A 27,428-nucleotide genomic window follows, 5' to 3' on the forward strand; every position below is an offset into this window, starting at 1 on the left:
CGGAAGTCGAAGTTCTTACAGGCAAAAGCAGCCTAATTGAAGTAGATTCTGTTTCCAAGCAAATGAATTAATAATTTGAGCAAAAATGTAAGCATCTATCGCTAGCCAATGTATGTCCCTGCTAATAAGACCAAGAAGAAAACCCGCATATCCCAAAAACTCCAAAGCCTAAACTTTTCCCCAGCAAATAAGCGAAAAGCAAATGTCTAGCCAGATTTATTACTCTTTCAGTAGGTCTATGCCATCTAGTCCATATCCAAAATCCATTATGACAGCGCGAGAGTCTTGGCTGGTGGCCACAATGCGCCGATAGTCGGACTTGACGCTGAGCATCCAGCTCGTTGTCCAGCCCGGAAGGTCAATGGAAAGCTCGCCACTTTGAGCATCAAATACTTTGACACTCATGTCGTAGCTACCACTGACGATTCGTTGATTCATGCTGTCCAGGTGCAAGGAGCGAACCAAGCCTGCGTGGCCCTTGAGCTCTTTGACCATTTCGCCGGTATTGGCGTCAAATTGATAGATCACTTGGTCGTTGCCACCAGTGAGAATGGTTCGAGCATCATCACTGAACTCAACACACGCCAGTCCACGGTCCTTGCTGGGGAATTCCTTGACACAAAGACCAGAAGTGATGTTCCAGAGCTTGGCGACGCCGTCTCCGCTTGCAGAAACGACCAGATCTCCGCGCAGCTGAACAGCATTCACTGGTCCTCGGTGGCCAAGGAGTTTCTTCACCAAGGCCCCTGTGTGCCGATCCCACACACAAATGGTAGTGTCTTTGGAGCAGGACACAATGTACCGGTCATCAAAGCAGACATCCAGCACTCCTGCCTGGTGGCCCACTAGGCGACGAATCGGCTTGTAGTCGTTCTTGATGTCCCACACGATGCAGGTAAAGTCAGACGAACCGGTGACCATGATCTCTTCATCGAACTGGAGACAGAGGATGGAAGCACTGTGATAGTCCGCGCTGTGCTCAATAGGAGCCATGATGCCCGCAGAGCGCGTCGGCGGAGGGCAAATGGTCAAGAAGGGCGGCTTTCCAGCTGATTGCTGCGCCGGGTTATTGACCGGACCAATACCAGAGACATCGCCCGGAGGAGGGCCAATGATCTTCCGGCATGGCCAAGGGTAATGAGCGTCCCAAACTCGGATGGTCCGATCGCGAGAACCCGTAATGATTTTGTCCCTGGGACATTATTAGAATAAAGCTTGAATGCGAATCTTAACTATGGAAACAACTCACTCATCAAACTGCGCACAGTAGACACTGTCCTTGTGGCCGTGAAGGTAGATAGCAGCAGCCTTCCCTTCTTTCCACCTATGTTCCAGAGCACGGCGAACCAGGAACATCCGCTTCCAATCCTGCTTAGGATGAGCCTTGCCCAAACCAGCAGACTGTCTCTTCTTGAAAGGAAGCCCACTAGGGTGTTGTCCGTAGGTATGACGAAACACGTGCCGCCAGATGTGCTGGGAGGATGCCTGCTCACTCCAAGCACGTGAAACTAGTTCAGACTGCATGAGGGACTCGGGATCAAGGTAGGAGAACACCTGTGACATAACCTCAGGAGGAAGGCAGCTGACAGGATCAATCCGTACTATGGCCAGAGCTGGGTCAGATAGCTCCGAGCGATCGCGGAGATCGATGCCAATGCCACTTTCCGAATCTTGGGTCAACTTAGCATCCGAGAGCTTGATACTGTCCCGCAGGGCTCTTGCCAGCTCATTCTGAGCTGCAGCTGCAGCGCGAGCAGCCGCTCCCGCATAAATATCGTTCGAGAAAACGGGTGGCTCCAGGCCATTTCCCGGAACAGGGGCGCCAGCATGGGCGTAGAAGCCATGTAGCGCGGAGATACTCTCAAGTGAAGGTCGACGATTAATGCTGATTTCATTGCACCAGGAGTTTCTCATGGCTTCTGGTTGAGGATGAACGGAATGCCTGGACGACTTGTTGCGGAGCGTCACTGAGAGGCGACGGCCCAGAGCTCGCAGACCGTCCACGGGATGGCGTAAGCTGGAGAAGCTCTTGGCTTCACGGCGCCTGGGAACAGGCTCTGGGAAATGGTTCATATCTTCCAAGACCTGGCCGTCGTCATCATCTCCTGAATCCACCACAGACAGCCCATGCCACACATCATGTTCCAATCCGGTTGTATGAGCAGTCGAAGTTGTAGCAGTCCGGGGCCGAGTGCGGAGGGAGAAAGAGGGGCGTCGACGGGAGGTAATAGTGCTGGAATCTCGTGGAGCCATGACGACGATCGATGTCACAGTGACAGTCTCAATTAAGGACAGCCACGCGGGGGACACTCAAAACGAAGCGTTCTCGGTAGATTGTTATAGTATAGGAATCGTGTAAATTCCCTTTGCGCGACTGAGACACCCTCAGGGGTCAGACGCAAGGGTAACGCTGCCGGTCAAGGAAGAGATATGTGATGCGTCAATAGGGGATATAGGGCGGTATCGAGAGGCTGAATGGCGTAGGTAAGGGGAGAAATCGACAGAGTAGCAGCCCGAGTGACCAAGTAAAAGACCGATGTGATCAACAAGAACTCCTGATAACGAACACCAACCGCCCGGGTGAGTCTGATAGGTAAATCGATAGTAAATAACCAAAAACAAAAGAGTGCAAGAGGGGGTGCGAGAGAGGGATGGGCGCGAAAGATGAAGAGAGAGAAGGGAGGGAAGGAAAGAAAGTCCTCAGAGAATCGTGTGTAGAAGAAACAACCCAAAAGAATTAAACCCCAAGACCTAGCGATTGCATGAAAAAGAAAAAAAAAACAACACTACTGCCAACAAATCTAATAAAAAGCTGGAGCATGGGGATCGGGCCAGAGAAAAGGGAGGCCCGCCGCCCGGGCGGTGAGCCTCTTTTGCCCCCCAGCCCGATCAGCCCCGACCCGGTCCAGGCCCTTGATTGGCTCTCCCAGGCTGACTGGTGGCGGGCTACAATTTCTGCTAAGTTTTAAACCATGAAAAGATGTGTGCCGCGGATATCTTTCCTTTGTGATGGCCATTGTTCGCCCCTGTCAATTAGGGCATCCGTAAGGCTCGCATGGCTCGGATGGCAGAATGGGATTGGATTTGATCCCAGTGGTCTGGCATTTAGGTGGATGCCTGATGAAGAGATGTTTGGTGTCCTACATACCATGCACGTCTCAGCGAAGAAATCTTGTTCAGGCATTAACATGTATCTGATCTGTAGTGGGTGGGGAGGAGTCACTCCTGCATCAAGGTATCAATTCCTGTAGGAGATGTTTGAGGTCTAATTCTATGCGTACCCATTTTTCGTCTGTGCATGCCGAGAGTCGAGACGAACCCCTTTGTCTTGTTGTTCCGACTTAGGGATCGACTCCATCTCATCTCCATCTTCTTCCCGCCCCCGTGGGGTTGCCAATCCTTCACGGTCTGGCCCACTTTGTCAGTGCCAGTTGGCCAGGCAGGAATTTGTTGTCAATCACAATGCAATTATGCCTCGTGTGATCGGCAGTTGCTAAATAGACACATTGGAGATTCGAATGCTCTGCTTGTGATTGGGATTTGTGTCAATGATGTACTCACTGAATTAGTGCTTAGTCGTAGCGTAAGTCTGAGCGACTTTCCGGGTCACAGCCTCAATCGCTGCCGCCTGAACAAAGAGAGAATCCTGTAACGGGGGATAATGATCCCCTTCAAACCGGGCTATCCGAAATGTTCAAAGCCCCTTTCTCAAGCCTCAAGGCCAAGGGGTTAGCATAGTTGCCGCAATAAGCTTCCGAGGAACAGTTGTCGCAAACCTGCATGTTCACCGCAACAGATGGACCAGAATCATAAACGTTCATACAGCCATACATAACAAAGTAATTACATACAAGTGTCTCTAAAGGTATCTACTTCAGCTCCCACTTTCCATCCTCAGTCACGATCTCCACCGACCGCTTCTCATCCAAGGAAATGCGTCCTGCATGCAGGATTGCCGTTGTGGCAATCGTGTTCTTCAAAGTCGGGATCGGCCTGGCATCCAGCTGATCAAGCGTCAACCGTCCCTCATTAACAGCTGTGACGGCATCAATGAACTTCTCGAAACTGATGTATCCGTAGCCAGTCTGACCACCGAAGTTACCCTCCTCGTCGGGTGCGTACTTCATATAGAACCTGCGCAACTGTCAGTCAGCACAACAAGCCAGTTAACGCCAAATGTAGAAACTTACGGGTTAATCCAAGACAATCCAGCCTCATCCTCGGCAACATCATAGCCACGCTTAGCCTGATTAACACGAATTTCGCCCTTCGATCCCATATCTGCACTTGTTAGCACCGCCCATTCTCCAAGGCTATACACCAACCCCACGGAGCGACTTACAATGGAAGTATTGGTTAGAGTGTACACCGGCCCTCTGTGGCGCGGTCCAACTAGATGTGTAAACACCCGTAGCCATTCGTGACCCATCCTTCTTCTTCCATTCCACAAGCAGAGTAATCGTGTCCTCCGTCTCATGGGCACAACCCAGTTCGACAGCAGTTCCTGTAGCCGCACTAGCCGTTACCTTCACGGGGACATAGTCCGGCACCATGCTCTCATTAACGTCCACGTGGTGGCTGTTCAAATAATAAGAGATATCCGAGTCCTTGCCAGCCCAAGCCTTGAACGTCTCCAGCTGGCTCTTGGGCTGACTCATGTAGCTGTAAAAGTAGTTGAAGTCGCCGAGCTTGGCAGCCTTAGCACGAGCGTCACTGTAGGCCGGGTCGAAGCGCTTGTGGTGCTCAATGTACACAACTACATTGTGCTTGCGAGACTCAGCGAGCAGGTCGAGGTGGTCGGAGAGGAGCTTGGTCGCAGGCTTGGTGATGAGAACGTGGATCTTGCGCTGAATGGCGTACAAAGCGATGGGATAATGGGTGGGGTCGGGAGTGAAAATGGTGATTGCAGAGCCGGCGGGGAGGGCGTCAATGGCGGCTTTGTAGGCTTCTGGGTCGGAGGTGTTGTCGGCGGGGAAGGAGGTGAAAGAGACATCAAGGCCGTTGTAGACTTCGGAGATATTCTTCTGCAAGTGTGCGCCTGGGTTTTTCTCAGTCAGTTTGGCGAATTGCGGAGTACGAAAGGGAACAAAGGTGAGACTCACGGATTCCGGGGAATTTGGATCCAGATACACCCACCATGCTCAAATCGCCGACTTTGCCGCGACGACGCAAGTCGAAGAGCGTCAAGCCCACGACACCCACTTTCTTGTCGGAGGTCGAGGCTGTACCGCCGACGTAGCCGGTCGTGTACTCGCCTGTTCCTACCTGTGTTGTTGGTTAGTGGGGATACGCGTGAAATGGGAGGGATAACTTACCATCAACACAGCTGGGGGAGCCATTGTGATTGCTGTGGTGTGAATTGTCTAAAGATAAGAAATTTTAGGGAAAGAATATGACAAGAAAAGAGGAAATAATTTTGTCGCTCAGTGGGTTGGCGGTCATATAAGAGATCCTGCTGGACCGGGTTTTGCGGGGTCATTAACCGATGGCTGGTTGAGCTATAAGTGGTATGGAATTGCATCAATGGTGGAAGATATACAGGACATGATACAGTCAATCTGATGTCTCTTGTGTCTAACAGTACCTTACGAGTTGCTCTCAATTGATGCTACTATACTGCCCGCTCAAAAACCCCTCTTCACTTAGTACTCATGCAGCTTTGCTGGTACTTTTCTCACTGTATGACAGCTGCTGTCGGCGTTTGATACGGACCAAAGAGGCAAGTTTACTACCGGCTCATGCTTATTGGTGGATAAATTTGTCCGAAACGGTGGAGACGTGGGATGATACCGAAACGGTACGGCAGGGCACGCGGGGTAAACATGAGGGGTGGTCTACTATATAAGTCCATTAAATGATGCGCAACGCCAACTACAGCTTCGCAACACACATATCCCATAGATTGAAAAGTCCTTAATCACATATACCTTACAGACAAGTCAAGTACATCGGCCACTCCCTCTGAACCCAAGACCACAACTAACAGCGACCTACAGGATGTCTTTTACCCCGCTCCGCCCCGGAGTCTACGCTCCAACCATGACCTTCTTCGACCCCTCAACCGAAGAGCTCGACGTCCCTACCATCCGCAAGCATGCCGTTCGCCTCGCGAAAGCCGGTCTCGTTGGTCTCGTCTGCATGGGCTCGAACGGTGAAGCCGTACACCTCACCCGGGCCGAGCGCAAGACCGTGATCAACGAGACCCGGTCCGCACTCGTTGAAGCCGGCTTCTCCAATGTTCCCGTCATCGCAGGTGCCAGCGAACAATCCATCCGCGGTACCATCGAGCTCTGCAAGGAATCCTACGAGGCCGGAGCCGAGTACGCCCTGATCGTTCCCCCCAGCTACTACCGCTACGCCACCGGCAACGACCAAACCCTCTACGAATTCTTCACCAGCGTCGCCGACGGCTCCCCCATCCCTCTCATCCTCTACAACTATCCTGGTGCCGTGGCAGGAATTGACATGGACTCCGACCTCATCATCCGCATCTCTCAGCACCCCAACATCGTAGGCACAAAGTTCACCTGCGCCAACACGGGCAAGTTGACCCGTGTTGCTTCCGCTCTGCACGCCATTACTCCCTCTTCGCCTTTGGCTCCGGCCCAGCGCAAGTTCCCCAGCACCAAGACAGAGGCGGTCCACCCGTACGTTGCATTCGGAGGTATTGCGGATTTCTCCCTGCAGACGCTGGCGTCCGGAGGTTCCGCGATCCTGGCGGGTGGTGCGAACGTCATCCCCAAGCTGTGTGTGCAGATCTTCAACCTCTGGAGCGCGGGTCGCTTCACAGAGGCCATGGAGGCCCAGGAGCTGTTGAGTAAGGCCGACTGGGTTCTCACTAAGGCGGCTATCCCCGGTACGAAGAGTGCCATTCAGAGCTACTACGGATATGGTGGATTCCCACGTCGGCCGTTGGCTCGCTTGAGTGCCGAGCAGGCGGAGGCAGTGGCAGAGAAGATCAAGGATGCCATGGAGGTTGAGAAGTCGCTGCCGGATATTGCTTAGTCCATTGTATCATATAGATTAACTATGACTTGTGAATAGAAGGTTTTCAGAAACGTGTGTGTATATGTGCAGTAAAATTGAAACCAGTGGGGTGTCGGCGTTCGGAGCGAAGTCCGACCTGGGTGGGTTATTGATAGACCGAAGTATGGAACCCCCACGCTACATTCTGGATGAAGACATGCTGGTTGGTGGACAAACAGCACCGATTCGAGGACGGATATTGTCTTTGAGAGCTCGGAGCACATCGGCGTGGATTAACCCATACTTTTGCTACCAAGAACTCGCTCCAAGCATGACGCAGCAGCCGATCATCATCTGAAGACATAATCAGATTTAAACAGCCACATTAGAAATCGCACCCACACAATCCAAAGAGAAACCCGTAATAAGTAGGGTGGGGGAGGGGAGATAAGTATAAGGTGGAGGATTGGCTTGTAAGGTCTGGCTTCGTAGAGTATTCTCATTTACTGCGTTGATGGTTGTTGTTCAACTTAAAAGGGGCTGCGAGACGTTTACTTAATTGATGCGCTTCATGTGCACGACTAGGAAAGTTATTAACTGCATTATTCTCTCAGTGTAGCGCCATCACCAGGTTCCGAACTAGCTCTTATGATAAATAATTAATCAACAAAGGGGGTTTTACTCCATAAAATCTTCGCCACGCTGCAATCAAGAGAACAAAGTAGAGAGCAAAATCAAGCCCTATGCAACAATTTGCCCAAGCGCCTAATCGTGGTCTCATGAATATCCACCACCCATTCGAAATCGGAGAGTTGTCCAGTCAGTATGGTATAGCTTCATCTCCGCGGATTGTTTTTCACTATTCCGTCTGCGCCCTTGTTGAACTTTACCCGACAATCCGGACAGTACCATTTGGCCGTGCGACTCGGCACCTCGGACAGCCCGACACAGTCAAGATGAAACCATTCTCGGTCACACTACTCATGTTAGCGGCGCCATCAAAGTAGAATTATAGAACACATACCTCTTGATTTTCACAGCAGATCATCGTCCCGAAACTCACGTCTCCACACAGACAATACCGTGGTTCGTTCGGGTCGATCTCTTCGAGGACTCCATCCTCGTCGATTCGAATGTCCTCGCGTGCCAGAGTACCATCTTTTAGGCCAACCTCACGCGTCCCAATCCGCTTCTTGCCGGGCTTCGCTTTGCGGCGACCGTAGCTTACCGCTGCACCACCATCTTGACCTGAAGACACAGGACCGGGTGCGGGGCGCTTACGCCTGCGATTGGGAGCACTCACACTTGCGGCTCGAGCAGTTTCTGGCACAGGAGTCTTCCGTGCAGGTGTGGCGCTTTTCTGACGGAGTTCGCGCTTGGTAGAAGGCGCAACGGCGCTGGCATTGGTGGTTGGTTCTAATGATAAAGCAGCCGAGCGGCGAGATGGGGGTCGGGTAACCGGGGGGGTTGGCGTAGCCGCTTTTGCGGCTGTGATCGTGGGTTGTGCGATGGCGCGCTTGGGTCCAATTGGAGACGGCGGTAAGGAAGGCTTCTGCGACTCGGAGGTTTCTACAGCTGTAGGAGCTGGTGCTGCAGTTGTAGGTGATTCTTCAGGGATGACGATGTTTGGATCAACGGGTGTGGGGGATCCTTTGCTAGTTCGGCGGCGTTTAGTCGCGCTTCGCAGCGAAGGACGGGTTTCAATTTCCACAGGCGCAGTAGGAGCAGCGGAGACAGCGGGGGCAGTAGGAACAGGGGAAGTAGCGGAGGTAGCAGTAGGAGGAACAGAGGGTGTAGAAGCAGGAGGACCGTCGGGTTGGGAGGGTTCAACATTGGAGGGACCATCAGACGTGGAGGGAGCAGCAGAAGCAGATGGGGCAGAAGATGTGGAGGGGACGGGAGCTGAAGGAATGGGGGGAACCTCTGGGGGTGTCACCTCTTCGAGTTTCCTCTTTTTCCCTGCACGAGTGGGCTTGCTCACAGCTGGGACTTCTGGAACACTGGCTGTGGTTAAATTACTGGGAGCCACTGCTGGCTGCACTCCATCCTTGGCTGTTTGTTCTTGTGCTGCTGCTGCGGCGGCGGCGGCGGCTGCGGCTGCCGCCTGCTCTCGGGCCTGGTTCTCCCGTTTAAGCTTCTTGGCCTCGTTCAGCTTCATACCACGGTTGCTAAGCTTGGTCTCGAACGTGCCCTCGGTATCGCCGGTAGCCTCGCTGCGTTTGGTCAGCTTGCCCGGAACGTACGTGTTCATTATGTCGTCACAGTCCAAGAATTCAGCACCAGTGGCCTCGGCCTGCGCTTTCGCTGCCCGGTAAGCCTCCCAGCCACGGCCGCGCAAGGCCAGCTCGCGATGAATCATGACCTCGCTGGGCTGCCAAACTGCATTCTTCTTCATCTTCTTCCGCAGTTTTGTCATTTCCCACTCAGTCAAACGCAACCATGGCATATCCTCACTTCCAGGTTTGGCGTCGTCAGGAGGTGGCTTGAGCATCGCTAACGCATTGCTAGTCGATATTGCTGGAGCAGAAGGGCCTTGAGCACCGGTCGAAGCCAGTCCAGAAGTCCGCGATCGCCGACGGCCCTTCTCCTTCTTGGCGGGCGCTGCTGCCGGCTCCGGAGGTGACTCTGAGGGTGTTACTTTGCTATCCGGCTCCACATCAGAATGCTCTGTGCTGGCAATAGGCGAATCGGGGTGCAAATCGGCCAAATGCTCGGCAGAGATGAGAGATCGACGTGTGCGCGACTTCTGCACAGTTGTCGCGCGAGCAGTATCGTGGCCATCCAAGCGCAACGTGATGCGCGTCGTGGTGGGCGGGCCAGAAACTTCCTCTGTTTTCTTGGTCGAGCGGCTTCTTTTGGTTGACGTGACGGGCGGCGCGGGAGGAGGAGTGGGTTCGCGCGACGCGGGCTTGGGGAGAGCTTCGAGCTTTTGCTTGATGCTGTCTAGCCGATTGAAGTGGCGATCAATGACATCGTATAGACGGCAAGCCTCCGCATATGCCGATTCACGGGCGTTGATGGCGCGATCAAGTTGTTCGGAGATATCTTTGCGCAGAGCACGCGCGTCGGGACGCACGTCCGAGGGGAGGGTGGGCAGCTGGCCATAAGCCTTGGTGAGATCATGGACGCCTTGTGTAGCTTCCAAGTAACGTTCGTCGAGGCCGCGAATGAGAGTGAGGGAGCGAATGAGGTCAGCGGGGAGGTATTCGGTGTAGTCAATGTAGTCCGTGACGGTGGCCTGGGCGTCGGGATCAAAGGGGCCGTCGAGAATTAGCCCACCGGCGTCGTGATAGTCCGCCATGCCATCCAACAGGTAGACGGAAAGGGTATACGAATGCGAAGGGGCAATAGATGGAGCGATTGAGTGAGCGACAGAGGGAGCGTTGAAGGAATAGGCGGATAAATGGTCAGAGATGGGCGGGCACCATGGGGGTGGGTGCGGCCAGGAAGAGGGACTGGTCCGCACTTTTACATGGAGGGAGCTTGACAGACCAGAGCCTGCAAGCTAAGGTGAAAATAAGTTAGAGACAAGAGGGGAAATAGGAGGAAAAGTTCAACCGAAGGACGAGGTGAGGAGGTAAGGGAGAATGAGAAGCAATAGAAGTATGCCAATGACGGGGACTGAAGTGGAGGAGCACCGCTGAGATCAGTTGGAGATGTTGGCCAGTTCCGGGCCTTCGATTCCCTCCGGCTGGAACCACCGCGGGTCGCGCCCGGGAATATAGTTGATCCGAGGTTGACAGGTCAGGCACAGGCACAAGCAAAGTATGCTGCCGTCTCATGTCGGAAAACCCACCATTTTCCCAGCACGATATCTGGAATACATTGATGGAATTTGCCGGCGATGCTCAAATTTACACGCTAGTGCAATGATGATAGAATATTAAGCCTGCTATGAATCACAAGCTTTCACAGCGCACTATGCTCTCCCCCTTGCTGCGCGGTTTATGACGTGGTTCCATGTCTACATCAAACGCTAACTATGAGTTGAAGCATCAAGAATTGATTTATGACCTGATTACTCCAGTAATCAAGATCCATGAGGTACCTAGCAGTGTGTTATAATTAGTTAATAGTCAGTATTGGCAGAATCTACTTAGTGTTGACAAATTCCACCGCCAATATCAAATCGCATACGGGTCTCAGGCACAAAGATGCAATGGATCTAGAAAATTTTGAATACTAGTCACCCAGTTTGATCCCACGAATACGGAGGCTTGAAGCAAGAATATTGAGATGCGCTTCGAGAGTGTGGTATAACCTTAGCTGCTAAGAGCGCGAGCCACATACCACTTGAGGTACACATTCATTCAAACATCAACGTGAGAAACGCAGTCTTCGGGTTTGCTATACGAAATCCAAGGTTCGAACGACTCTCTGGCTCATTTGGTTCATTGAATATGAGGACAACGGATAGAAAAAGCTTTAAACTCACTGGAGGTCCCCAAGATGGTTGGACAGCACATGGTAACACCAATGAACAGATACTCCCTGAGCGCATACTCTGTTTTGCTGGCATGAGATTGGCTTGGTAGGGAGTCTTCAGTTTGGAAGAAAGTTTTTTGGCCACATCTAAAATGTGCAGCCACACATATCTAAAAATCTATGTTAGTGGTGATGCCGGGCGGTTGGACCCGCGCAGAAACAGAGCACCCCTAATAGTGGATTTGTGATCAACTTCAATCCGCCTGCCGTTCGTAGGCAACACAAGGCCCCACATACCAAAAGACCCTGGATCCCCGACTCGGTACCGACTATCTATGCTTTACGGCACAGCCTATTCTAAACTTATTCGTAAGGATCAAAAGGCAGAAAACTTTGTAGCCTATAGACTCATTTACATAAAGGATTGAGTGTTCAAAATGAGTGTAAGCGTGGACCTACCGGCTTGATATGCAAAATCGATCAAATTTAATGGCCAGTCAAACACGCAGCTGGTTGGAGAGAATCAATGCTTTACGGTCGCCGTTTCTTCAGCTACTAAGTATTCGGCCAAAATGTACCAACTTATGTATGCCTAGCCTTTGAAATTTTTGTTACTCTGTGGATACCTCTAGAATGTTGATTGGGCAAGAAGTGAGACATCCGGAGTGGCTACCTGAATTTTGGAAGATGGGACAAGGGTCCACCAATTGTGAGTGAACGGATTGACTATCTATCGTAAATTTCGACAATAGTTTGTGGATTTAAGCTACCCTAGCTCAATAGCTCAATCCTTCGCCGCATGTTCTTGGGATACTAAAAGCTGCCGATACCAAGCTTGCAACAGGGCATTGATTAGAACACATACCGAAGCCTGGAACAGCAGAGTTGCGATTAGCCCCGTGGCGCCATGTACTGGCCAACTTCGCAAAACGAAAAATGGTTCTGCGGCATATTGTTCGTGCAAGGACTGCTTGTTATCGTGCTGAACATGTGAGTTCGAATATTGTTAATATATCATCCCTTACCCCGTAATTAAACCACACTCCAGATACAACCTCGTTCAGTGGCAATCATGGGTCAATCCCAATGCCACTCAGGTCCCCATATCATATCAGGTCCCCATTAACATAGCACTCATCATGTTCGCCGTCGTTTATGAAATATTCCTCGGTCTTGACATGGTACATCATAAGAATATCATCTTGCTTCTAGCCCTTTGCATTAGCAATGGATGTGTACTCGCCTATTCTGTGATGCAGTACATATCTATTCATATGACCACCTTGACTATCGGAGAAGACCGCGACTCTAAAAATCAACCATTGGTGGACTTATCCAGAGACCTGTGGAAAGAAATCCAGCCTGCTGAGCTTCTGGTTCCCATCACTGTCGGTATCGCGACACTCCTCATGTGGCCGATCGCGTATTGGGTTCACAGAGAATTTTCTTGGGCTATATACCAGTATGTTCAGGGGAGCCTTCAGAGTCGAAAACAATATAGAGGATATGAGGTACTTGAGGTCCTGCAGAACTAAATTCATTGGGAACTTGTGATTAACTCTGACAGGCATATCTCGTTCTAATAAAATTCGACTTCTTTTTCCTGGTGGGCTTTATCATTCAGTATGACCTCATTGGTGTCCACTTTAAGGAGCCTGAGTACTCCTTGACTTTAGCACTCATTCCAGCCGCACTGCTGGTGATGACTATGGGCACATATTTTGTCCGACGTGAATACAGAGTCCCCACGGCTATTATTGCAGTTAGTCATGGAACATCAAAGTTACAACGTCCAAATGGCTAACTTGAATAGGTCTGTCGCCTAGGCATTGCGGCCTACCTACTGAGTCGGATCATTGTTCTATGTGGAAAGTCTTTACGCGCCCGTACACCAGGGAAGGATATGATGCTGCTGTTTGGCATTGTAGCATTTGTGCTCTCCTGCCTCATCATTGTATGCACGATATATTGCATACTGAACTTTGAACATGGTCTCAAGTCAGTGTTTGCCCGGAAGGAACAAGTCTCTCGGAGGTCTTTCGTGTTCCAGGAGCTTCCAAGTCACACGAACAGTACTCGACAGTCTAGACTCTCCCTTGACTAACCTGTATATTATATAACCTGGATTTGAGTAATTATTATAACCAAAATTTTCCTTCTTTTGTACGAGTGCGAACATTGGGTATGTATGCTCAGAAAACAACGTCATGTGCCGCGATATATGGCCGTTGATTGGGAGCAGTTGTGATGACAACCTTGACTCAATCAATGAACGAATAGAGCATTCCCTCAGCCCAGCATAATTTCCTTGAAACATTCAATAGCAGCAGTGATATAGAGCGATTTGTCATGACTATGAATGGCCCATAGAAAGGTCATGACAACTGAGGGAAGTGCGCTTCTGTAGGCCAACGCTCCGAAACAATGCCATGTCCAATTGGAATGTTTGTCATTCACTGGGTAATGTTTCGCAACTACTAGTACTAACACTTCTAGGATGACCTCGTTGACTGTTGCTTCTCCGAACAATTGAAATCGCCGGGAGGCTGATCTCGGTAAACGACCCTCATTTAGTGTCGCATTAAGACGCCAACTATGTCAACACAATAACTTCTACATAGGACACTGAAAATGTCCATTCACGTGAATTCCTTATTCAATCATCTACTTTGCGTGGTGAAGTCGTATGAAAGATGAATCCTTCATGCCTGCCACTTTAGGCTGCATGGCTCATGGCGGAGACTACCGTTTGCACGCGTTTGCCAACGCACTGTTTCTTAAATACCTCTTCTCTCTTCCTCGCTCGCTCCCGATCTTCCCCATCGACACCTTCCTAGCTAACAGAATCAAATTCCGATTTCATCACTCGCATTAACGCAATGGGTCCCGAAGAACGTCTCAAGCTGCTTTTTGCGCAGGATGAAGACCTCCTGAAATTGGACACTGGCCGCCGTCCTGCAAACGAAGTTCGGCCCGATGATAACATTGTAGGCCCTCAGGCAGAGCCTACTGAGAACCCGGAAAACAGGCCGTCAGCAACAACTACCCAGCAGACAAGTCAACCCACTCAGATTGTGTCTCTTGAACTCCCTTCTCCACCCGAGCTCCCTACCCCAGTCCCGGCAGATGAACACGTATTCCCCACCAACGGCCAATTTAGCCCCCTTTTGGCTATTGCCAAATACCCCTACAGACATCTGAAAGGATCCTTGAGCCAAGACGTTTCCAGCCGCTTCTTTGACGCGGGTAAATTCTGGAATCGCTCGTGGGATATGTAAGTCGCTCAAATCCATTGCTTTGTACAACTAGATCTGATAAGTGCCAGTTATTTTGTCCACGCACCAGCGTCTCTCGGATCTAGATTCGTGCTTCTCACTCCTACCAATGAAGTTGACTCCTTTTTGGACGAGATAAATCGTGCTCTGAAGTGTGAGTTGTCGCTGCCAACAGACATGTCCGCCGGGCTGGTCTTGTCTTTCAAAGATGGGTATCCTCAGCCTGTCTACCTCGGCCGCAGCACCACGCGTGAGACTAAGGAACAGCTCGAGTTACAAATTAATACTCCATCATCGGAGCACAAGCGTCCTTCTGGGGATACGGATGAGGAATACGCTGCTTTCGAGACCATGATGGAAGCCGCTATCGAGGCCACCCGCAACAAAAAGAAATCTTCTAAGCAGAAACAGTTGATGCGTACGATGAAAGAGCTTGATATGCAGCAGATGGTTCGACGGATGCAGTGCTACTTTGGTTTGCGTTCCATGAATGACATTGAAGGGACAGCAGATATGGTTGACTGGGACACCCCGGGTACAGTGCCCACGGTGCAGCCGCTAGATGCTACCAAGGCAGTACCGTATCCATTCTGGAGAGAGCCCGTATTTATCAGCATCGACGTAGAGTCGAATGAGCGCTGCCATAGCCAGGTGACTGAGGTCGGAGTGTCAGTATTGGACATGCAGAGTCTGGTGGGAATACCGCCGGGCGTGAACGGCGACCAGTGGCGGAGCCGTATCCAGTCCCGGCATCTGCGAGTGAGAGAATACGGCCATATCGTGAACCATGAGTTTGTGTCGGGCTGTCCTGGCATGTTTCAATTTGGAGAGAGCGAATGGGTGCTGCAACGAGATCTGGTGGACGTAGTGCGATCAAGTCTGCGCTTGGACGATGCAATGAATCGTCGGCTCGTACTGGTTGGCCATAACCTTTCAGCAGATGTCAAGTATCTCAAGCAAGTTGGGGTTGACGTGGGAGGGTTTCGTGACCAGATCGACACAGCGCAGATGTTCCGTAAGCTGCGGAAGGAAGAGTCGGTACGGTCGCTGGGAGGCGTGCTGGCGAAACTGGACATAAGGGGCTGGTACTTGCACAATGCCGGGAATGATGCGCGGTACACTATGGAGGCTCTCGTCGCCAGCTTTATGGGAGCGGGTGAAGAAATTTCGACATGAGGGCTTGTACATGCATTGTTAGCCTCTCGTCCTCTCCAGAAGTTTCTTTCCAATATGAAATTACCGGACATCATCTCTTACCTTCTCTAGTGTTCATACTTATCATGAGGAATCATCGACTGCCTGACGACGAAATTTGTAGAATAAGGCATCTGAATAATCGAAAAATGTGAGCTAGTTTCGGTGGGTTCATCGGATATGCCGCATAGGATACGGTGAATGATAATAGTTCGTACTCTCTAACCATCCTTAGCGACCCATAAAGATAATCTACCGCAGTATAGTACTTCGAAGATAGTCTCTAGATACAACAAACCTACTTGAGGTGACCCCACATAACAAGAATAAGACAAGCTCCTGTGGTAAACGTCACATGCTGTTCCTGGACCCTTCCAGTTCCTAAAGAAACCAACCCTAATCTAATCCCTGCCGCCGATCTCCCCCCCTCCACAAGCCCCATACTTACCCCACCCACATCATCATCACCATCATCTTTCCTCAAACCCCTCCTCACAACAAACAACAATTCTCCTACAACTTCCACTTTCACCACCGACCACCTCACAACCACACACACAACCAAAATGACCTCCCTAACAACCCACCTCCTCAACCTCAACCCCTCCGCCCTCCACACCTCAACCGCCCACCCTTTCCTCCACTCCGCCGGCACCTCCACCCTCCCCAAAGCCACCCTCTCAGCCTGGCTCTCACAAGACCGTCTCTACGCGCAATCCTACGTCCGCTTCATCGGTCTCCTCCTCTCGAAAATCCGTCTCCCTTACACAACCACTGCCAGCAGCCCCGCCCCCCTCGAATCCCGCATCCTCTCCCTCCTCACCTCCGCCCTCCTCAACATCCAACGCGAACTCACCTTCTTCGAGACCGTCGCCGCCGAATACAATCTCGACCTGCAAGTACCCCCATCGGGCGCGACCACCTTCGGCCCTAGCGAAGCGACGCACGCATACACAGATTTGTTCCTTTCCTCGGGCTCGAGCGGCGTGACGTTGTTGGAGGGGTTGGTGGTGTTGTGGGCTACGGAAGTGTGTTATTATAAGGCATGGGGGTATGCGAGGGGGGTTATCGAGAAGGAAAATAAGGGTGGAGAGGGAAGTAATGATGCGGATGGCGGTGCTTTGAGAGTGCAGTTTATTCCTAATTGGACGAGTGAGGAGTTTGGACGCTTTGTTGACCAGATTGCGGGGTTGGTGGATGAGGTTGCCGCGGGTGTTGCGGGTAGTGAGAGGGAGGAGTTGCTGGGGAGGTGTGAGCGGTGGTGGAGGCAGGTTGTTTGGCTGGAGGGAATGTTTTGGCCGGAGGTTTGAGGATTGGAATTGGTTCTATGCAAGGTATAAGGTGTATGGTCGAAAAAAAAAAAAAAAAAAAAAAAAAAAAAAAAAAAAAAAGGGAAAAAAAAAAAAAAAAAAAAAAAAAAAAAAAAAAAAAAAGTGTGTCGGGGTTATATGAGCTTGGAATCCGATGGGGATGGATGGATATACTGGATGATAGGATTGATTACTGCAAAAATATGCTATATGGGATCACGATACCGTGATTGAAGGCCGCTTGATCTCGATATGAGTCTCAGTGGGGTTCAGTATCCTCAAAATACTATGCACTCATCGAGTTTGATGATCCCAGTACCATCGGTCCCCCACTTTGAGAGGCAACATTAATGAAGGGAGGTGTGGGCCGCATCAAGGGTATACGATGGGTGTCGATACCTTTTCCATATATAGCTGCATCTTTTAGGAGCCGCTAGCATATCATACTAATAAAATCTGCAAAATCATCAATTTCTTGTTTTAGTAAGTAGCCCCGGTCAATATGGACGGCCATATTGTGGCTCCAAATTAGCCTCCATATCGGGAAAACAGTGGATCAAGACCCTCTAACTAGATCTACTTTAATGATACTGCTTCATTTGCTCTACCATGATAAGATTAAGATCTACAAAGCCAAAACAATGTATTCCAATATCGCATATGCATATTGCATAGAGCTCCTTGACAAGCATATTATTGTACTGTACGGAGCAATTAAACGCAGTGGGTCCGACTCACCGCCCACCACCAACTGAAACTGCCGACAGTAATTCCACTCACCGCATCCAAGATCACCTCCCAAGCAATGCGATAACAGCATCATCCCCCTTCACCATCAACTCAATTCCTCTCAATCTACAACATAAAAAACCAACCTATAACATCAAAATGCCCCCTAAAGCGCCCAAGGGTGAATATATTGAAACAGTACGCCCCATCCCCTCCCCCTTCCCCTTTACCCCAACAACAACAAACAAACAAACAAAACCCCCATACTAACCCACCCTCCCACCACCATAGGATACAGGCAACAAAATCTCCCGCCGGTCCTTAATCCACGGAACCCAACACATCATCCTCGGCGGCAAGACAGTAATCCAAGCGGACGCCGTCATCCGAGGCGACCTCTACCGCTCCTCGTCCTCATCCACATCCACATCCACATCCTCCGACCCCGCCGGCGGCGGCGGCGGCAGTGCACCAAACAGCCCCTCCGTGGCCATCACAATAGGCCGATACAGTTACATCTCGCGACAAGCGATCCTGCGACCGCCGTCGCGACTACACCGGGGTGTGTATTCGTTCTATCCGCTCAAGATCGGGGATCATGTGTTTGTGGGCGAGCGGGCGGTAGTGGAGGCGGCGACGGTGGGGAATCATGTGCATATTGGGAAGGATGCGGTGGTGGGGAGTATGGCTATCTTGAAGGATTTCGTGTATGTGTTGGATGGGGCGGTGGTGCCGGGGGGCATGGTGGTGCCGAGTTGGTGTGTTGTCGGGGGTGCGCCGGCGAGGATTGTGGGTGAGGTTGGGGAGGGGTATGGGGTTGAGGGGGCCGAGGGGGGGTTGGCGAGGGAGAGGTATAGGTTGGTTGGGAGGTGATTGCTTAATTTTTGGATGTGTCATTGATGATGGTTATGATTGGTTTGTGTTCGGGTTTACTGTTTTAGTACTATACCCCCTTGGTCTAGTTTATTTTATTTTATTTATGAACTCTGTGCGCGCGCGATATATCGAAAAAGAACAACAATCTAGATACATAGTTCATATTGTCTGGCTCGTTGGTCGTTGGCCAAAGTTACAGTGAGATCCGTCTAAGCCGACTCTCTTTGCTGGTGTATTCTAGGCCTGCTTCGGTGCGCGCCATGTCGTTGATCCACTGCTTGTGCGGTTTGACTTCCTCTTTCTTGGAGAGCTTGGATGAAAGGTACAGCCAGTTCAGGGCGTTTCCGACTGTGCTGACCTCGTCGCAGACGTTCTCAAGCGCAAATTTCTTGGTCCGCTCGTATAGATCGTCGTCAGTGCACAATTCGAATAGGTGTTGTGCAACTGCATCTGTGTCGCCAACTTCCACAAGGAAACCGTTCTTCTTATCTGCCACTTGCAGTGGGATTCCGCCAGCCTTGGTTGCGATCACTGGGGTACCCTTGTGGATTGCCTCGGATACCTTGACTTCGAACCCTTCACGTGTGGACAGCTGCAGAGCGACCTTGGCCTTGGAAAGGAGTGCGTTAAGCACCTGATCCGAAGGTCCAAGTCGGACAACGCAGATCTTGTCAGATAGGTCTGGGAGATCTTTCTCAATGTGAGCTAGCACGGAATCGTAGATCACAGTGCCATCTGGGTCGTCAACGGAGCCGTGCCCACAAATAAGCAGTTTGGGCGGCGTTCTGTCGGGTAGAGATGAGGTGAACCGTCTATGGAACTTCGCATATGAATCTACAACGTCAAAGATACCCTTGGAAGGGTCGAATCGGGCAATTTGAACAATGTACTCGTCTGCTAAGTGGTTAGCGCTCTCGCAATAACAGAAGCACATGCATGTGTGACTTTAGAATCGACCTCACCATGTGGATAGTTTAGCGTCATCATTCCTGAATTTCTGCAAACAGAATTGAAGACACGGCCGTAATAGGCGACATCCTCTTCACGCATGTTTTTATTAAGACCATCCAACCTAACTCGGAATGTCAGCTGGATATATCATGCAGATATCTCTTGGAACTAACCAATCAGTTGAAGCAGGCATATAGCCCACCATCTCGTCTGGAACATCTTTCGGCACGAAGATGCTCACAGGGTGACTGATAAACAGATCTGCCTGCTGCACCTGTTTCCAGATCCACGACCAGGTGTCTGCCTGTGGGGAGCCAGGTTGATCGATCAGGTCACTGCGGATTTGGATATGGCTTCGGAAAATGACCGGTCGGTTAGGTGCTAGCTTCTTCGCAATGGGGATCAATGCGGGCATTTGCGGATCGTCGATGATGATAACGTCGGCTCCTCCCTCCTCAGGAGGCCGCAGAGGACCGCCGGGTGAGAGCCAGTATCGTTTCGCGTTCTCGTTGATCCAATCAATAACCTTTTCCCAGTCCTCATTGCTCAGGCGCTCATCTGGAGCAGCGACGCCTTGCAGAATATTATGATTGTTCTTGGTTATGCGAAAAACTCCAGGCCGCGGTTTGGGGACATACCTAATTTGAGGATCTATTAGATACTCGACATCAAACGCTATATGGATGAAAGACTTACCACTTGATGTCAGTTCCCAATGAGTAGGAGAATCTGGCGAGGGCGTGTCTCATGAGGGCTACCCCTCCGCCCTGAGGAGTGGCACTAAAGAAGGCAATCTTTGTGCCTCTGTTCTTGAGATCGTCGGCATAGTAATTAACTGCATCCCATGTCCTCTGTGTGACTGTCTTCTGGAAGTCCTCCAGGTTTGTAAGGCGCACATGGAAGGCAGTGTCAACTTCAACTAATCCCAAGAAACCGACTTGCAACAACGGAATGTTTTCAGGGCCAAACAACCTTGAGTGTTGTAAGCACATGCACACTGCTTTAAGCTGGGCAAGACATACCTGACACACTTGCGTCCCATGGACTCGGCCTGTTCATCGATGCTCTTAAGCTCCCAGCCAGTAGACTTCCGGACAGGATGATCAACGTAGTGATCAACTCCGATATTACTCTCCTCGGGCAGAACCAAGGGAATCACATCCAGCTCCGACCAGAGACGTGAGCATAGGGTGGAGCATTTCCGAGCCACTGAAGTTGGCATTGCCAGCCCGATAAACTTCTCCAGGCGTTCGTCACTGTACTCCCGCAACTGGTTCAGCACATAGTCGGTAATTTCAGCACAGACGGTCCGGCCACCCTGTGGAACGATGTCCTTCTGATGGAAATCGAGAAGATAGGTCGTATCGCGAATCGCAAGGGCTACAGTGACTCCATCGTCATCGAACAGTACTGAGAGACCAGCATAGATAGTCTAATGGAATGCCATCGGTTAGAGATGTCATGGGGTATTCAGGCAAAAGAGAACTTTACCTTTGATGGAGGGGCTTCCCAGGAGTTCCTGTCAAACTGATGCGAGAGCTGCAGCTGATGAAAGGATGAACGGCGCTGGAACGGCTGGATACCGTCAGTGGTCATGTCAGGCAATGATGATTGAGAACTATAGATCGAGTACAGTGTCTAGGGGATTCAATAATGTGATTAGACTGCTACTCAAGGATTTGAGAAAAAAGGAACTGTTTCCTATAAATCTCAATGAAGGGACTTCAGGTTCGGTCGCCGGTCCGGGGTTTGTCAGACCATGGGTGGTGGTGGGATGACTTCACCAGTCCATGGCGTGTGCTACCACTTCGCCATGACGTATTGCAAACAGCATACGATTTACTCCGGCGGCAGTGAGAATCCGCCTTTTTGACCAGGATCATTGAAGAATAATTGGCCATGAAGAACTGCAGGTGGATCAGGAGATGTTTGGTAGCTTGTAGGTTCCTTTCTCCCAAAGCATATCAAGGTACCACGAGGCATAACCATCACCACTCGATATGGATGGTGTTGATCGTCGGGAGCGGGGACTTCCGATAGGTACTACACAAGATAGCGAGTGCGCTAAATCTGCAGAACGTACTTCTGCTTGGTTGTGACTTGTGAGATCAAGGCTAAGTTCATGGCACAGGCCACGCTAAGGATAAAAAAAGTCCGTCGCCAAGGAGTCGGACGACTCGCTTCTATTGACAATGATAATTTGACTGCTAGGCGCATCTACAATATATCGCAAAAGGTCCTCTTGATCGGGAATAACTGGGTCCGAGTGGAGTCCTCCATTAGTAGTTCTGCTACAGGCAGGTGCTTGTGTGTGCCTGAGGATACGCTGCAAATACTGAAACCACCGATTGCTTGGCGCGGGGCGCTTAGTCATGGGCAGCCCCTTTTACGGAGCGCTCGAGCAGACGAGCGGGAGAGCGAGAGCGAGAGAGAGAGAGGCGCTCCTCGTGTGGATCGTGAACCCTGAAATTCTTATTGCTGCTGTTCGATCAATCGTTGTGCAATTTGACTTTCGACCCTGCTGGACCGACACTCTCTTCTCTCTGCTTCAACGTGCGTCGTTATCGCCCCTTCTTTACATAAGGTAAGTTCCATATGTCTTGTTTACCTTGCGTCTGCGAACGCATGGTCCATTATGGAGACGTCGCCCTGTTGACGCGGATCGCTAGCACGGGGTAATTGACCTTACGTTTAGTTTTCGTTGTCCTCTTTCTCCCACGGCCCCCTACTCGACCAATCGGTCCACCATCTAGAATCCCGATTCCTCACTGCAATTGCATTGCATCGGAGACGCTCTCTGGCGCTCGTTGAATCTCCGCAGGCTCAGTCGCTCCTTTATCCTATCAACAGTCGGCGGTCTTCAGGAGACGCCTCCTTTAGTCACAATGGGTGGTCAAGTGTCCAAGATTATGGGGAAGATCTTCGGTACGAAGGAGATGCGGATTTTGATGCTGGGTTTGGATGCTGCTGGAAAGACCAGTAAGTTTGCTCCTCGACTCTGCGTCGACTCATTGACCATGGCTATGTGGAAACTAACACAGTGCGTTAGCAATTCTCTACAAATTGAAGCTCACCAATCAGGACGTCACCACTATCCCTACCGTCGGTTTTAACGTTGAAAGCGTCACCTACAAGAATGTCAAGTTCAATGTTTGGGATGTTGGTGGACAGGACAAGATCAGACCCCTCTGGAGACACTACTACTCTGGTAAGTTTTCACTTGTCGCGTGTTTTCAGCGGATCGTGGGGCAGTTGGCTGACATTGGGTGAACTCTTCAGGTACACAAGGATTGATTTTCGTCGTGGACTCCAGCGACACTGCTCGTTTGGAGGAAGCTCGCTCCGAACTTCACAAGATTATCAACGATCGCGAAATGAAGGATGCTCTTCTGCTGGTCTTTGCCAACAAGCAGGATGTTCAAGGCCGTAAGTTCCCGCATTGTTATGGTGGGAAACGATGTCGCGACTGACCAGGATTCTTCTTGCAGACATGAGCCCCGAGGAAGTTACTCAAGCGCTACAGCTCACCAAGTTGAAGGATAAGCTGTGGTACGTTGCTCCAAGTGTCGCAACGGAGGGAACTGGTATCTTTGAGGGCCTGGTAAGTTAAACGCCCCCTCATCGGCAATGCTCAGCCATCTAACGCTCAACTTTCTCAGGCATGGCTCTCCAACAACGTCAAGACGCAACCTCAGAAATAAAACAGCCGCCGGCCACGACCTGAGCCGCAAAACTTGGAGGCCATCTGCACGGCCTCTCGTGTACAACAGTTTCCTTTGTACCAACTGAACCATCAGAACACCTCTCGTTTCACGTTCGATTTGATGACAGAAGACGCAGCATTTGGATCCTGTGTTTGCAATATTTTCTTTCACGCGCACGCCGTTCCGCTTTTCCTTTCTCCTTTATTTTCATGATATCCCCACTGTTTCGATGCGGGTCATTTCGAATACCGTCTCTTAATACTATTTTCCTATTTTCCTTTCTCTGTTGTCTTCTTTTTTTCCCCCCCCCCCCCCCCCCCCTTCTCGTGTGTAGAAACATTCAAAATAGAAGGAACTTGGACCAGCACATACCTGCATACATATACTCCCTTTAATATTTCTTTTCTTTTCATCCTCTCCTCGCATTTATCTATTTATTTATATCCCAGTTGTATTTTCCCCGGCTCGGTTGTTGATAATATTCTTTAGATACTACCAAACCCCAAAAAATCCACACTTTATGAATAAACGATGAAACAAAAAAGATAAAAGGGAACCCAAACCAAAACAAACAAACAAAGATCATATGTTCCACCAACGTCATTGACTCATGACAACCCCGTAACCATAAACTCCTAAGGCCTCGGAAAATCCTCCTCCAGACACATGGAACGGAAAGCTCGTCCCACCAGTCACACACTCCTCCCGGTCATCGGATATATTATATATAAGCAAAACCCAATCTTGCATAAATCAATTAGATAGAAGTAGGGGATGTTGATGTATTGATAAATAAGCTCCGAGCACATGCACAACTCTCGACTTACCCGCCCTATCCATGGGTAATAAATGTGGCTGACTCCCAAGTTCGTCGTCAGATAGCATCAATCTGACACCAGTGGCTCTGGGAAGGAAAAGTTAAACTTGTACTTAAATACACGACACAACACCACGTAGTTGTTTTGCTGGATAGATTGGTTACTTGTATGTTATCTGCAACCAAACACACATACACACACTACAAGACTTACCACAAAGCCTTTCTTGATTAGAAATACTTATCTTGAGAATGCCCGACTACGCAACAGGTGATACGGTTCGCTATAAGCCTATTGGCGGTGAGTTACTACTACTACTACTACACTCTTCTTCTCGTGACCGGCTGCTCTTTTCAGCAGGAAAAGATAAGATAAAGAGAGACTAACAAGGGAATACTCGATACGCAGGACCTGATTCCAAGACCGCCGAAGCAATCGGCATCATCCGGGACGTCCGCACGCATTCTGGTACCATGACGGGGCGGAAGATCGAAGCGTCGGATGAGATGCCGCGGTATGAGGTGCGTGTATATTGATACGGATGGATGTGGTATGGTAAGCAGTAATGCTGATCATGGGGTCCGGGGTGGTAGATCGAGAACGCTCATACACATAAACGAGCGGCGATCAAGGAGAGTAGTATTCTTGGACCGGCGGAGTGAAAGGGTCCATGACGTTATCTAGTGATGCGCGGGGGCAGTCCTTGTTTAGGGGTAGTAATCTATATTTAATAATGTTTTCAAGGTAAACGGCAAGATGAGAGATAGTTAATGGTTGATAACAAAGTGATCTGCCTTCATTAGCTTCTTGGGTGGGACGTCGTGCTTGCAGTGACTCCAAGGTACTCAGTTTGTCGAACTACATAATGGCACATGTGTCCAGGTGTATGGTATGGTATTTGAGAAAGTGAAAAAAAACAATCGTGGATTTTTCTAAAACTATACATCCGATCCATATGTTAAATAACTGGTATCCTAAACGCTAAAGTCGTCACATTCATTCATACTCCCTTTCGTTGTTGAATCGACAGGAGTTTATGTCGCGGCCATTCACGACGGGTATATTTACAGCTGGCCGGGCCAGATATCGTTGGCGATCTCGCGCACAAGCTTCAGCTTGGCGATCATACCATCGCGGTCAATGGCGTTACCCTCACGGTGACTGGCAAAGCCACACTGGGGGCTGACGCCGACCTGGTTGAGGGCTTCCTCAAGAGAGATGTTGTTGCCCTCAGCGATGAACTTGGCAGCGTCATAGACACGCTTCTTCATCTCCTCCTTGTCCTCGAGGGCAGCGAACTTGCTGGTAACGACACCCAGGATGACGTTCTTGTGGGTAGGGAGCTCCTTCAGGGGCTCGAAGCCACCAGCACGAGGGGTGTCATACTCGAGGTAGTAGGTGTCAACGTTGAGCTCCTTGAAGAGCTTGGTGGCAATGCGGTCGTAGCCACCCTCGGAGAAGTGACGGCTGCCAACGAAGTTACCACGGCAAAGGTGCACACCGATGTGCATATCGGCAGGGCGCTTAGAAATGCTGTCGTTGTACAGCTTAATGTACTGCTCGAAGGTCTCATCCGCGGAGCGAACGTTCAGAGGGTCCTCTTTCCAGCCAGCAAGCATCTTCTCAGAGCAGAAGTCTGCAGTTTGAGTCAGCGTGTTATCCTCGTGGATAGATATACAGACATGATGGACTCACAAGCAAGGTTGGGGTCGTCGAACTGGACGTTCCTGCAGCCAACATCATACAGCTCCTGCAGCTCAGCCTGAACCGCCTTGGCGATGTCACCGAAGTACTCCTCGTCGGAGCTGTACACCTCCTTGGGGTAAGCCTTGCCCTCCTTGTACCGCAAGTGGTACCAGTTAGGAGCAGCAAGGGTGATCTTGAGGTTCTTGACCTCCTCGGGAGGAACAACGCTGGCCAGGTACTTGAACTCCTTGGTGTAAGTGCTGCCGACGTGCTTGATCTTGCCGGTGCAGATAACGGTCTCACCAGGCTTGTGACCAGCCTCGAGGAACGCGGCAACATCGGGGGCGTAGGGGCGGAAGACATCAGCATCGACATCACTGACCTCCTCGAATCCCTCAAGTCCAGGGAAGAAGGAACCCCAGAACACTGTCGCGGTCAACATGTCAGCAAAAAGTCCCTATGATTAGGCGCGACGTCTGAGGGGCTAGCTTACTGTGACGGCGGTACTCTCCGTCGGAGATGGCGGCATAACCCAACTTCTTCTGGGTCTCCGCGACCTCCTTCACATCCTTGTTCTCGATAGCATCGAGCTGAGCCTCAGAAACCTCGCCATTCTCGAAAGCGGTCTTGGTCTTGAGGAGCTCCTCCGTCCGGAGGAGAGAGCCGAGGTGCTCAGCGCGGAAAGGAGGGTTACGGTGGAGTTGAGGGGCCATGATGATTGAAAGTGCTTGAGTGTTCTGTCCAGAAATCAGTTAGAGAATCCAGTGGCAACCAACTTTTCATGGATTCACGGAAGAAACATACCTGGTCTGGTGACAGAATGGAGAGAAGAAGACAACAGCCGACTCGAGTCAAGAAGAAGGAAGAAATGGGGGGCAAGAGACCCCCTCATTTCTCAGCAAGCGAGTTCTCCGAGTCTTGTCCATGTTCTTCTCCGGTCTGTTCTTGCCCCACCGCTCTGGACAGTGACCCCAAATTCTGGGACCGATTTCGCAGGCCCAAGACGAGAGACAGAAAGATAATTCAAGCAAATTCTTGCGATCTTGCGCGCCCCTTAAGTACTACTTGTTACGACTACCTTCCCTCGAAGACCTAAACACACCGAGTAATTCCATGACTTTCAATGTCTTCTGGCATCTGGGACAGCTTTCGACGTAGGATTGAGCCAGAAGTACTATGGTAAATCCAGGAAGGCGGAAAGAAGATCGGCAAGGAAGCCTCCGGTGGGGCCAATGTATAAGTACTGACTCAGCAATCAATTTTATCTGGGGTTCTTTCTGTTCTGGGCTGGCTGCAGATGCCTAAAGCAAGAAATAATAATTCTACAATGGCCTGAATTGATTCCTTATCCCCCCATTATGATTATATCATTGCACCGTGAATAGTACACTGTTGCCGGGTGGCTGCGATGTTGTCGAGTGTCAGAACAAGCCAGTGCAGGAGTTGCGGGGAGAGACTAATGCAGCTCCACATTCATACAGCAAAGGCGTTCCT

General features: G+C 50.5%; 12 protein-coding genes across 12 annotated transcripts; 7 read left to right on the forward strand and 5 right to left on the reverse strand.

Moving 5' to 3' along the window:
- Positions 1 to 219: 219 nt before the first annotated feature.
- Positions 220 to 2,253, reverse strand: BO85DRAFT_366305 (F-box/WD repeat-containing protein; the record flags this gene model as incomplete). The annotated part of the gene is made up of 2 exons (XM_025655776.1): positions 220 to 1,192; positions 1,250 to 2,253. The coding sequence occupies 2 exons, from the start codon at positions 2,251 to 2,253 to the stop codon at positions 220 to 222; spliced, it is 1,977 nt and encodes a 658-aa protein (XP_025518292.1).
- A 1,545-nt stretch (positions 2,254 to 3,798) lies between these two features.
- Positions 3,799 to 5,561, reverse strand: BO85DRAFT_392001 (Gfo/Idh/MocA family protein). Its single transcript, XM_025656830.1, has 5 exons — positions 5,316 to 5,561; positions 5,103 to 5,265; positions 4,343 to 5,038; positions 4,191 to 4,281; positions 3,799 to 4,134 (listed from the first exon to the last, which is right to left on the reverse strand). Exons 1-5 carry the CDS (start codon positions 5,337 to 5,339, stop codon positions 3,870 to 3,872), a joined length of 1,239 nt encoding a protein of 412 aa, XP_025518293.1. The 5' UTR covers positions 5,340 to 5,561; the 3' UTR covers positions 3,799 to 3,869.
- Positions 5,562 to 5,865: 304 nt separating this feature from the next.
- On the forward strand, positions 5,866 to 7,055 carry BO85DRAFT_415657 (dihydrodipicolinate synthase family protein). The gene is made up of 2 exons (XM_025657703.1): positions 5,866 to 5,943; positions 5,997 to 7,055. The coding sequence occupies exon 2, from the start codon at positions 5,998 to 6,000 to the stop codon at positions 7,003 to 7,005; it is 1,008 nt and encodes a 335-aa protein (XP_025518294.1). The 5' UTR covers positions 5,866 to 5,943; position 5,997; the 3' UTR covers positions 7,006 to 7,055.
- A 494-nt stretch (positions 7,056 to 7,549) lies between these two features.
- Positions 7,550 to 10,599, reverse strand: BO85DRAFT_415662 (putative PHD finger domain protein). The gene is made up of 2 exons (XM_025657704.1): positions 7,991 to 10,599; positions 7,550 to 7,943 (listed from the first exon to the last, which is right to left on the reverse strand). The coding sequence occupies exons 1-2, from the start codon at positions 10,265 to 10,267 to the stop codon at positions 7,803 to 7,805; spliced, it is 2,418 nt and encodes an 805-aa protein (XP_025518295.1). The 5' UTR covers positions 10,268 to 10,599; the 3' UTR covers positions 7,550 to 7,802.
- Positions 10,600 to 12,298: 1,699 nt separating this feature from the next.
- Positions 12,299 to 13,495, forward strand: BO85DRAFT_485517 (uncharacterized protein; the record flags this gene model as incomplete). Its single annotated transcript, XM_025663331.1, has 4 exons — positions 12,299 to 12,381; positions 12,440 to 12,902; positions 12,959 to 13,153; positions 13,205 to 13,495. 4 exons carry the CDS (start codon positions 12,299 to 12,301, stop codon positions 13,493 to 13,495), a joined length of 1,032 nt encoding a protein of 343 aa, XP_025518296.1.
- A 690-nt stretch (positions 13,496 to 14,185) lies between these two features.
- Positions 14,186 to 16,024, forward strand: BO85DRAFT_475807 (uncharacterized protein). Its single transcript, XM_025662747.1, has 2 exons — positions 14,186 to 14,665; positions 14,717 to 16,024. The coding sequence occupies exons 1-2, from the start codon at positions 14,271 to 14,273 to the stop codon at positions 15,840 to 15,842; spliced, it is 1,521 nt and encodes a 506-aa protein (XP_025518297.1). The 5' UTR covers positions 14,186 to 14,270; the 3' UTR covers positions 15,843 to 16,024.
- A 327-nt stretch (positions 16,025 to 16,351) lies between these two features.
- BO85DRAFT_446935 (putative transcription regulator PAB1642) lies at positions 16,352 to 17,210 on the forward strand. The gene has a single exon (XM_025659612.1). It carries the CDS (start codon positions 16,427 to 16,429, stop codon positions 17,168 to 17,170), a length of 744 nt encoding a protein of 247 aa, XP_025518298.1. The 5' UTR covers positions 16,352 to 16,426; the 3' UTR covers positions 17,171 to 17,210.
- A 770-nt stretch (positions 17,211 to 17,980) lies between these two features.
- On the forward strand, positions 17,981 to 18,772 carry BO85DRAFT_415673 (dynactin subunit 5; the record flags this gene model as incomplete). Its single annotated transcript, XM_025657705.1, has 2 exons — positions 17,981 to 18,097; positions 18,191 to 18,772. Exons 1-2 carry the CDS (start codon positions 18,059 to 18,061, stop codon positions 18,770 to 18,772), a joined length of 621 nt encoding a protein of 206 aa, XP_025518299.1. The 5' UTR covers positions 17,981 to 18,058.
- An 83-nt stretch (positions 18,773 to 18,855) lies between these two features.
- ccg9 (putative trehalose synthase (Ccg-9)) lies at positions 18,856 to 21,371 on the reverse strand. The gene is made up of 6 exons (XM_025659613.1): positions 21,218 to 21,371; positions 20,749 to 21,158; positions 20,423 to 20,698; positions 19,900 to 20,364; positions 19,738 to 19,847; positions 18,856 to 19,669 (listed from the first exon to the last, which is right to left on the reverse strand). Exons 1-6 carry the CDS (start codon positions 21,320 to 21,322, stop codon positions 18,969 to 18,971), a joined length of 2,067 nt encoding a protein of 688 aa, XP_025518300.1. The 5' UTR covers positions 21,323 to 21,371; the 3' UTR covers positions 18,856 to 18,968.
- Positions 21,372 to 22,445: 1,074 nt separating this feature from the next.
- On the forward strand, positions 22,446 to 23,482 carry BO85DRAFT_226017 (ADP-ribosylation factor family protein). The gene is made up of 5 exons (XM_025654743.1): positions 22,446 to 22,705; positions 22,776 to 22,934; positions 23,006 to 23,152; positions 23,215 to 23,327; positions 23,386 to 23,482. The coding sequence occupies exons 1-5, from the start codon at positions 22,612 to 22,614 to the stop codon at positions 23,425 to 23,427; spliced, it is 555 nt and encodes a 184-aa protein (XP_025518301.1). The 5' UTR covers positions 22,446 to 22,611; the 3' UTR covers positions 23,428 to 23,482.
- Positions 23,483 to 24,499: 1,017 nt separating this feature from the next.
- On the forward strand, positions 24,500 to 24,910 carry BO85DRAFT_485523 (DUF2945 domain-containing protein; the record flags this gene model as incomplete). Its single annotated transcript, XM_025663332.1, has 3 exons — positions 24,500 to 24,548; positions 24,657 to 24,769; positions 24,842 to 24,910. 3 exons carry the CDS (start codon positions 24,500 to 24,502, stop codon positions 24,908 to 24,910), a joined length of 231 nt encoding a protein of 76 aa, XP_025518302.1.
- Positions 24,911 to 25,156: 246 nt separating this feature from the next.
- Positions 25,157 to 27,101, reverse strand: BO85DRAFT_415681 (cobalamin-independent methionine synthase II family protein). Its single transcript, XM_025657706.1, has 4 exons — positions 26,739 to 27,101; positions 26,428 to 26,671; positions 25,944 to 26,360; positions 25,157 to 25,884 (listed from the first exon to the last, which is right to left on the reverse strand). Exons 2-4 carry the CDS (start codon positions 26,645 to 26,647, stop codon positions 25,313 to 25,315), a joined length of 1,209 nt encoding a protein of 402 aa, XP_025518303.1. The 5' UTR covers positions 26,648 to 26,671; positions 26,739 to 27,101; the 3' UTR covers positions 25,157 to 25,312.
- Positions 27,102 to 27,428: the final 327 nt, after the last annotated feature.

Source organism: Aspergillus piperis, assembly GCF_003184755.1.
Source record: "Aspergillus piperis CBS 112811 unplaced genomic scaffold BO85scaffold_4, whole genome shotgun sequence".
Classification (NCBI taxonomy): domain Eukaryota; kingdom Fungi; phylum Ascomycota; class Eurotiomycetes; order Eurotiales; family Aspergillaceae; genus Aspergillus; species Aspergillus piperis.

What these genes read in the sequence shown, in the direction of transcription:
- BO85DRAFT_415657 (XM_025657703.1), top strand. Translation starts at nt 5,998, where the DNA reads ATGTCTTTTACCCCGCTCCGCCCCGGAGTCTACGCTCCAACCATGACC.
- BO85DRAFT_415662 (XM_025657704.1), bottom strand. Translation starts at nt 10,267, where the DNA reads ATGGCGGACTATCACGACGCCGGTGGGCTAATTCTCGACGGCCCCTTT. An exon ending in TCTGCTGTGAAAATCAAGAG is followed by an intron (nt 7,944 to 7,990) that starts GTATGTGTTCTA and finishes TAACATGAGTAG; the next exon opens with TGTGACCGAGAATGGTTTCA.
- BO85DRAFT_446935 (XM_025659612.1), top strand. Translation starts at nt 16,427, where the DNA reads ATGACCTCCCTAACAACCCACCTCCTCAACCTCAACCCCTCCGCCCTC.
- BO85DRAFT_475807 (XM_025662747.1), top strand. Translation starts at nt 14,271, where the DNA reads ATGGGTCCCGAAGAACGTCTCAAGCTGCTTTTTGCGCAGGATGAAGAC. An exon ending in TGGAATCGCTCGTGGGATAT is followed by an intron (nt 14,666 to 14,716) that starts GTAAGTCGCTCA and finishes GATAAGTGCCAG; the next exon opens with TTATTTTGTCCACGCACCAG.
- BO85DRAFT_415681 (XM_025657706.1), bottom strand. Translation starts at nt 26,647, where the DNA reads ATGGCCCCTCAACTCCACCGTAACCCTCCTTTCCGCGCTGAGCACCTC. An exon ending in CGGAGAGTACCGCCGTCACA is followed by an intron (nt 26,361 to 26,427) that starts GTAAGCTAGCCC and finishes TGACCGCGACAG; the next exon opens with TGTTCTGGGGTTCCTTCTTC. An exon ending in CGACGACCCCAACCTTGCTT is followed by an intron (nt 25,885 to 25,943) that starts GTGAGTCCATCA and finishes CTCAAACTGCAG; the next exon opens with ACTTCTGCTCTGAGAAGATG.
- BO85DRAFT_226017 (XM_025654743.1), top strand. Translation starts at nt 22,612, where the DNA reads ATGGGTGGTCAAGTGTCCAAGATTATGGGGAAGATCTTCGGTACGAAG. An exon ending in CTGGAGACACTACTACTCTG is followed by an intron (nt 22,935 to 23,005) that starts GTAAGTTTTCAC and finishes TGAACTCTTCAG; the next exon opens with GTACACAAGGATTGATTTTC. An exon ending in CTGGTATCTTTGAGGGCCTG is followed by an intron (nt 23,328 to 23,385) that starts GTAAGTTAAACG and finishes CAACTTTCTCAG; the next exon opens with GCATGGCTCTCCAACAACGT.
- BO85DRAFT_392001 (XM_025656830.1), bottom strand. Translation starts at nt 5,339, where the DNA reads ATGGCTCCCCCAGCTGTGTTGATG. An exon ending in CTCCCCCAGCTGTGTTGATG is followed by an intron (nt 5,266 to 5,315) that starts GTAAGTTATCCC and finishes CCAACAACACAG; the next exon opens with GTAGGAACAGGCGAGTACAC. An exon ending in CTCTAACCAATACTTCCATT is followed by an intron (nt 4,282 to 4,342) that starts GTAAGTCGCTCC and finishes TAACAAGTGCAG; the next exon opens with ATATGGGATCGAAGGGCGAA.
- ccg9 (XM_025659613.1), bottom strand. Translation starts at nt 21,322, where the DNA reads ATGACCACTGACGGTATCCAGCCGTTCCAGCGCCGTTCATCCTTTCAT. An exon ending in GGGAAGCCCCTCCATCAAAG is followed by an intron (nt 21,159 to 21,217) that starts GTAAAGTTCTCT and finishes GCATTCCATTAG; the next exon opens with ACTATCTATGCTGGTCTCTC. An exon ending in TTGGGAACTGACATCAAGTG is followed by an intron (nt 20,365 to 20,422) that starts GTAAGTCTTTCA and finishes TCCTCAAATTAG; the next exon opens with GTATGTCCCCAAACCGCGGC.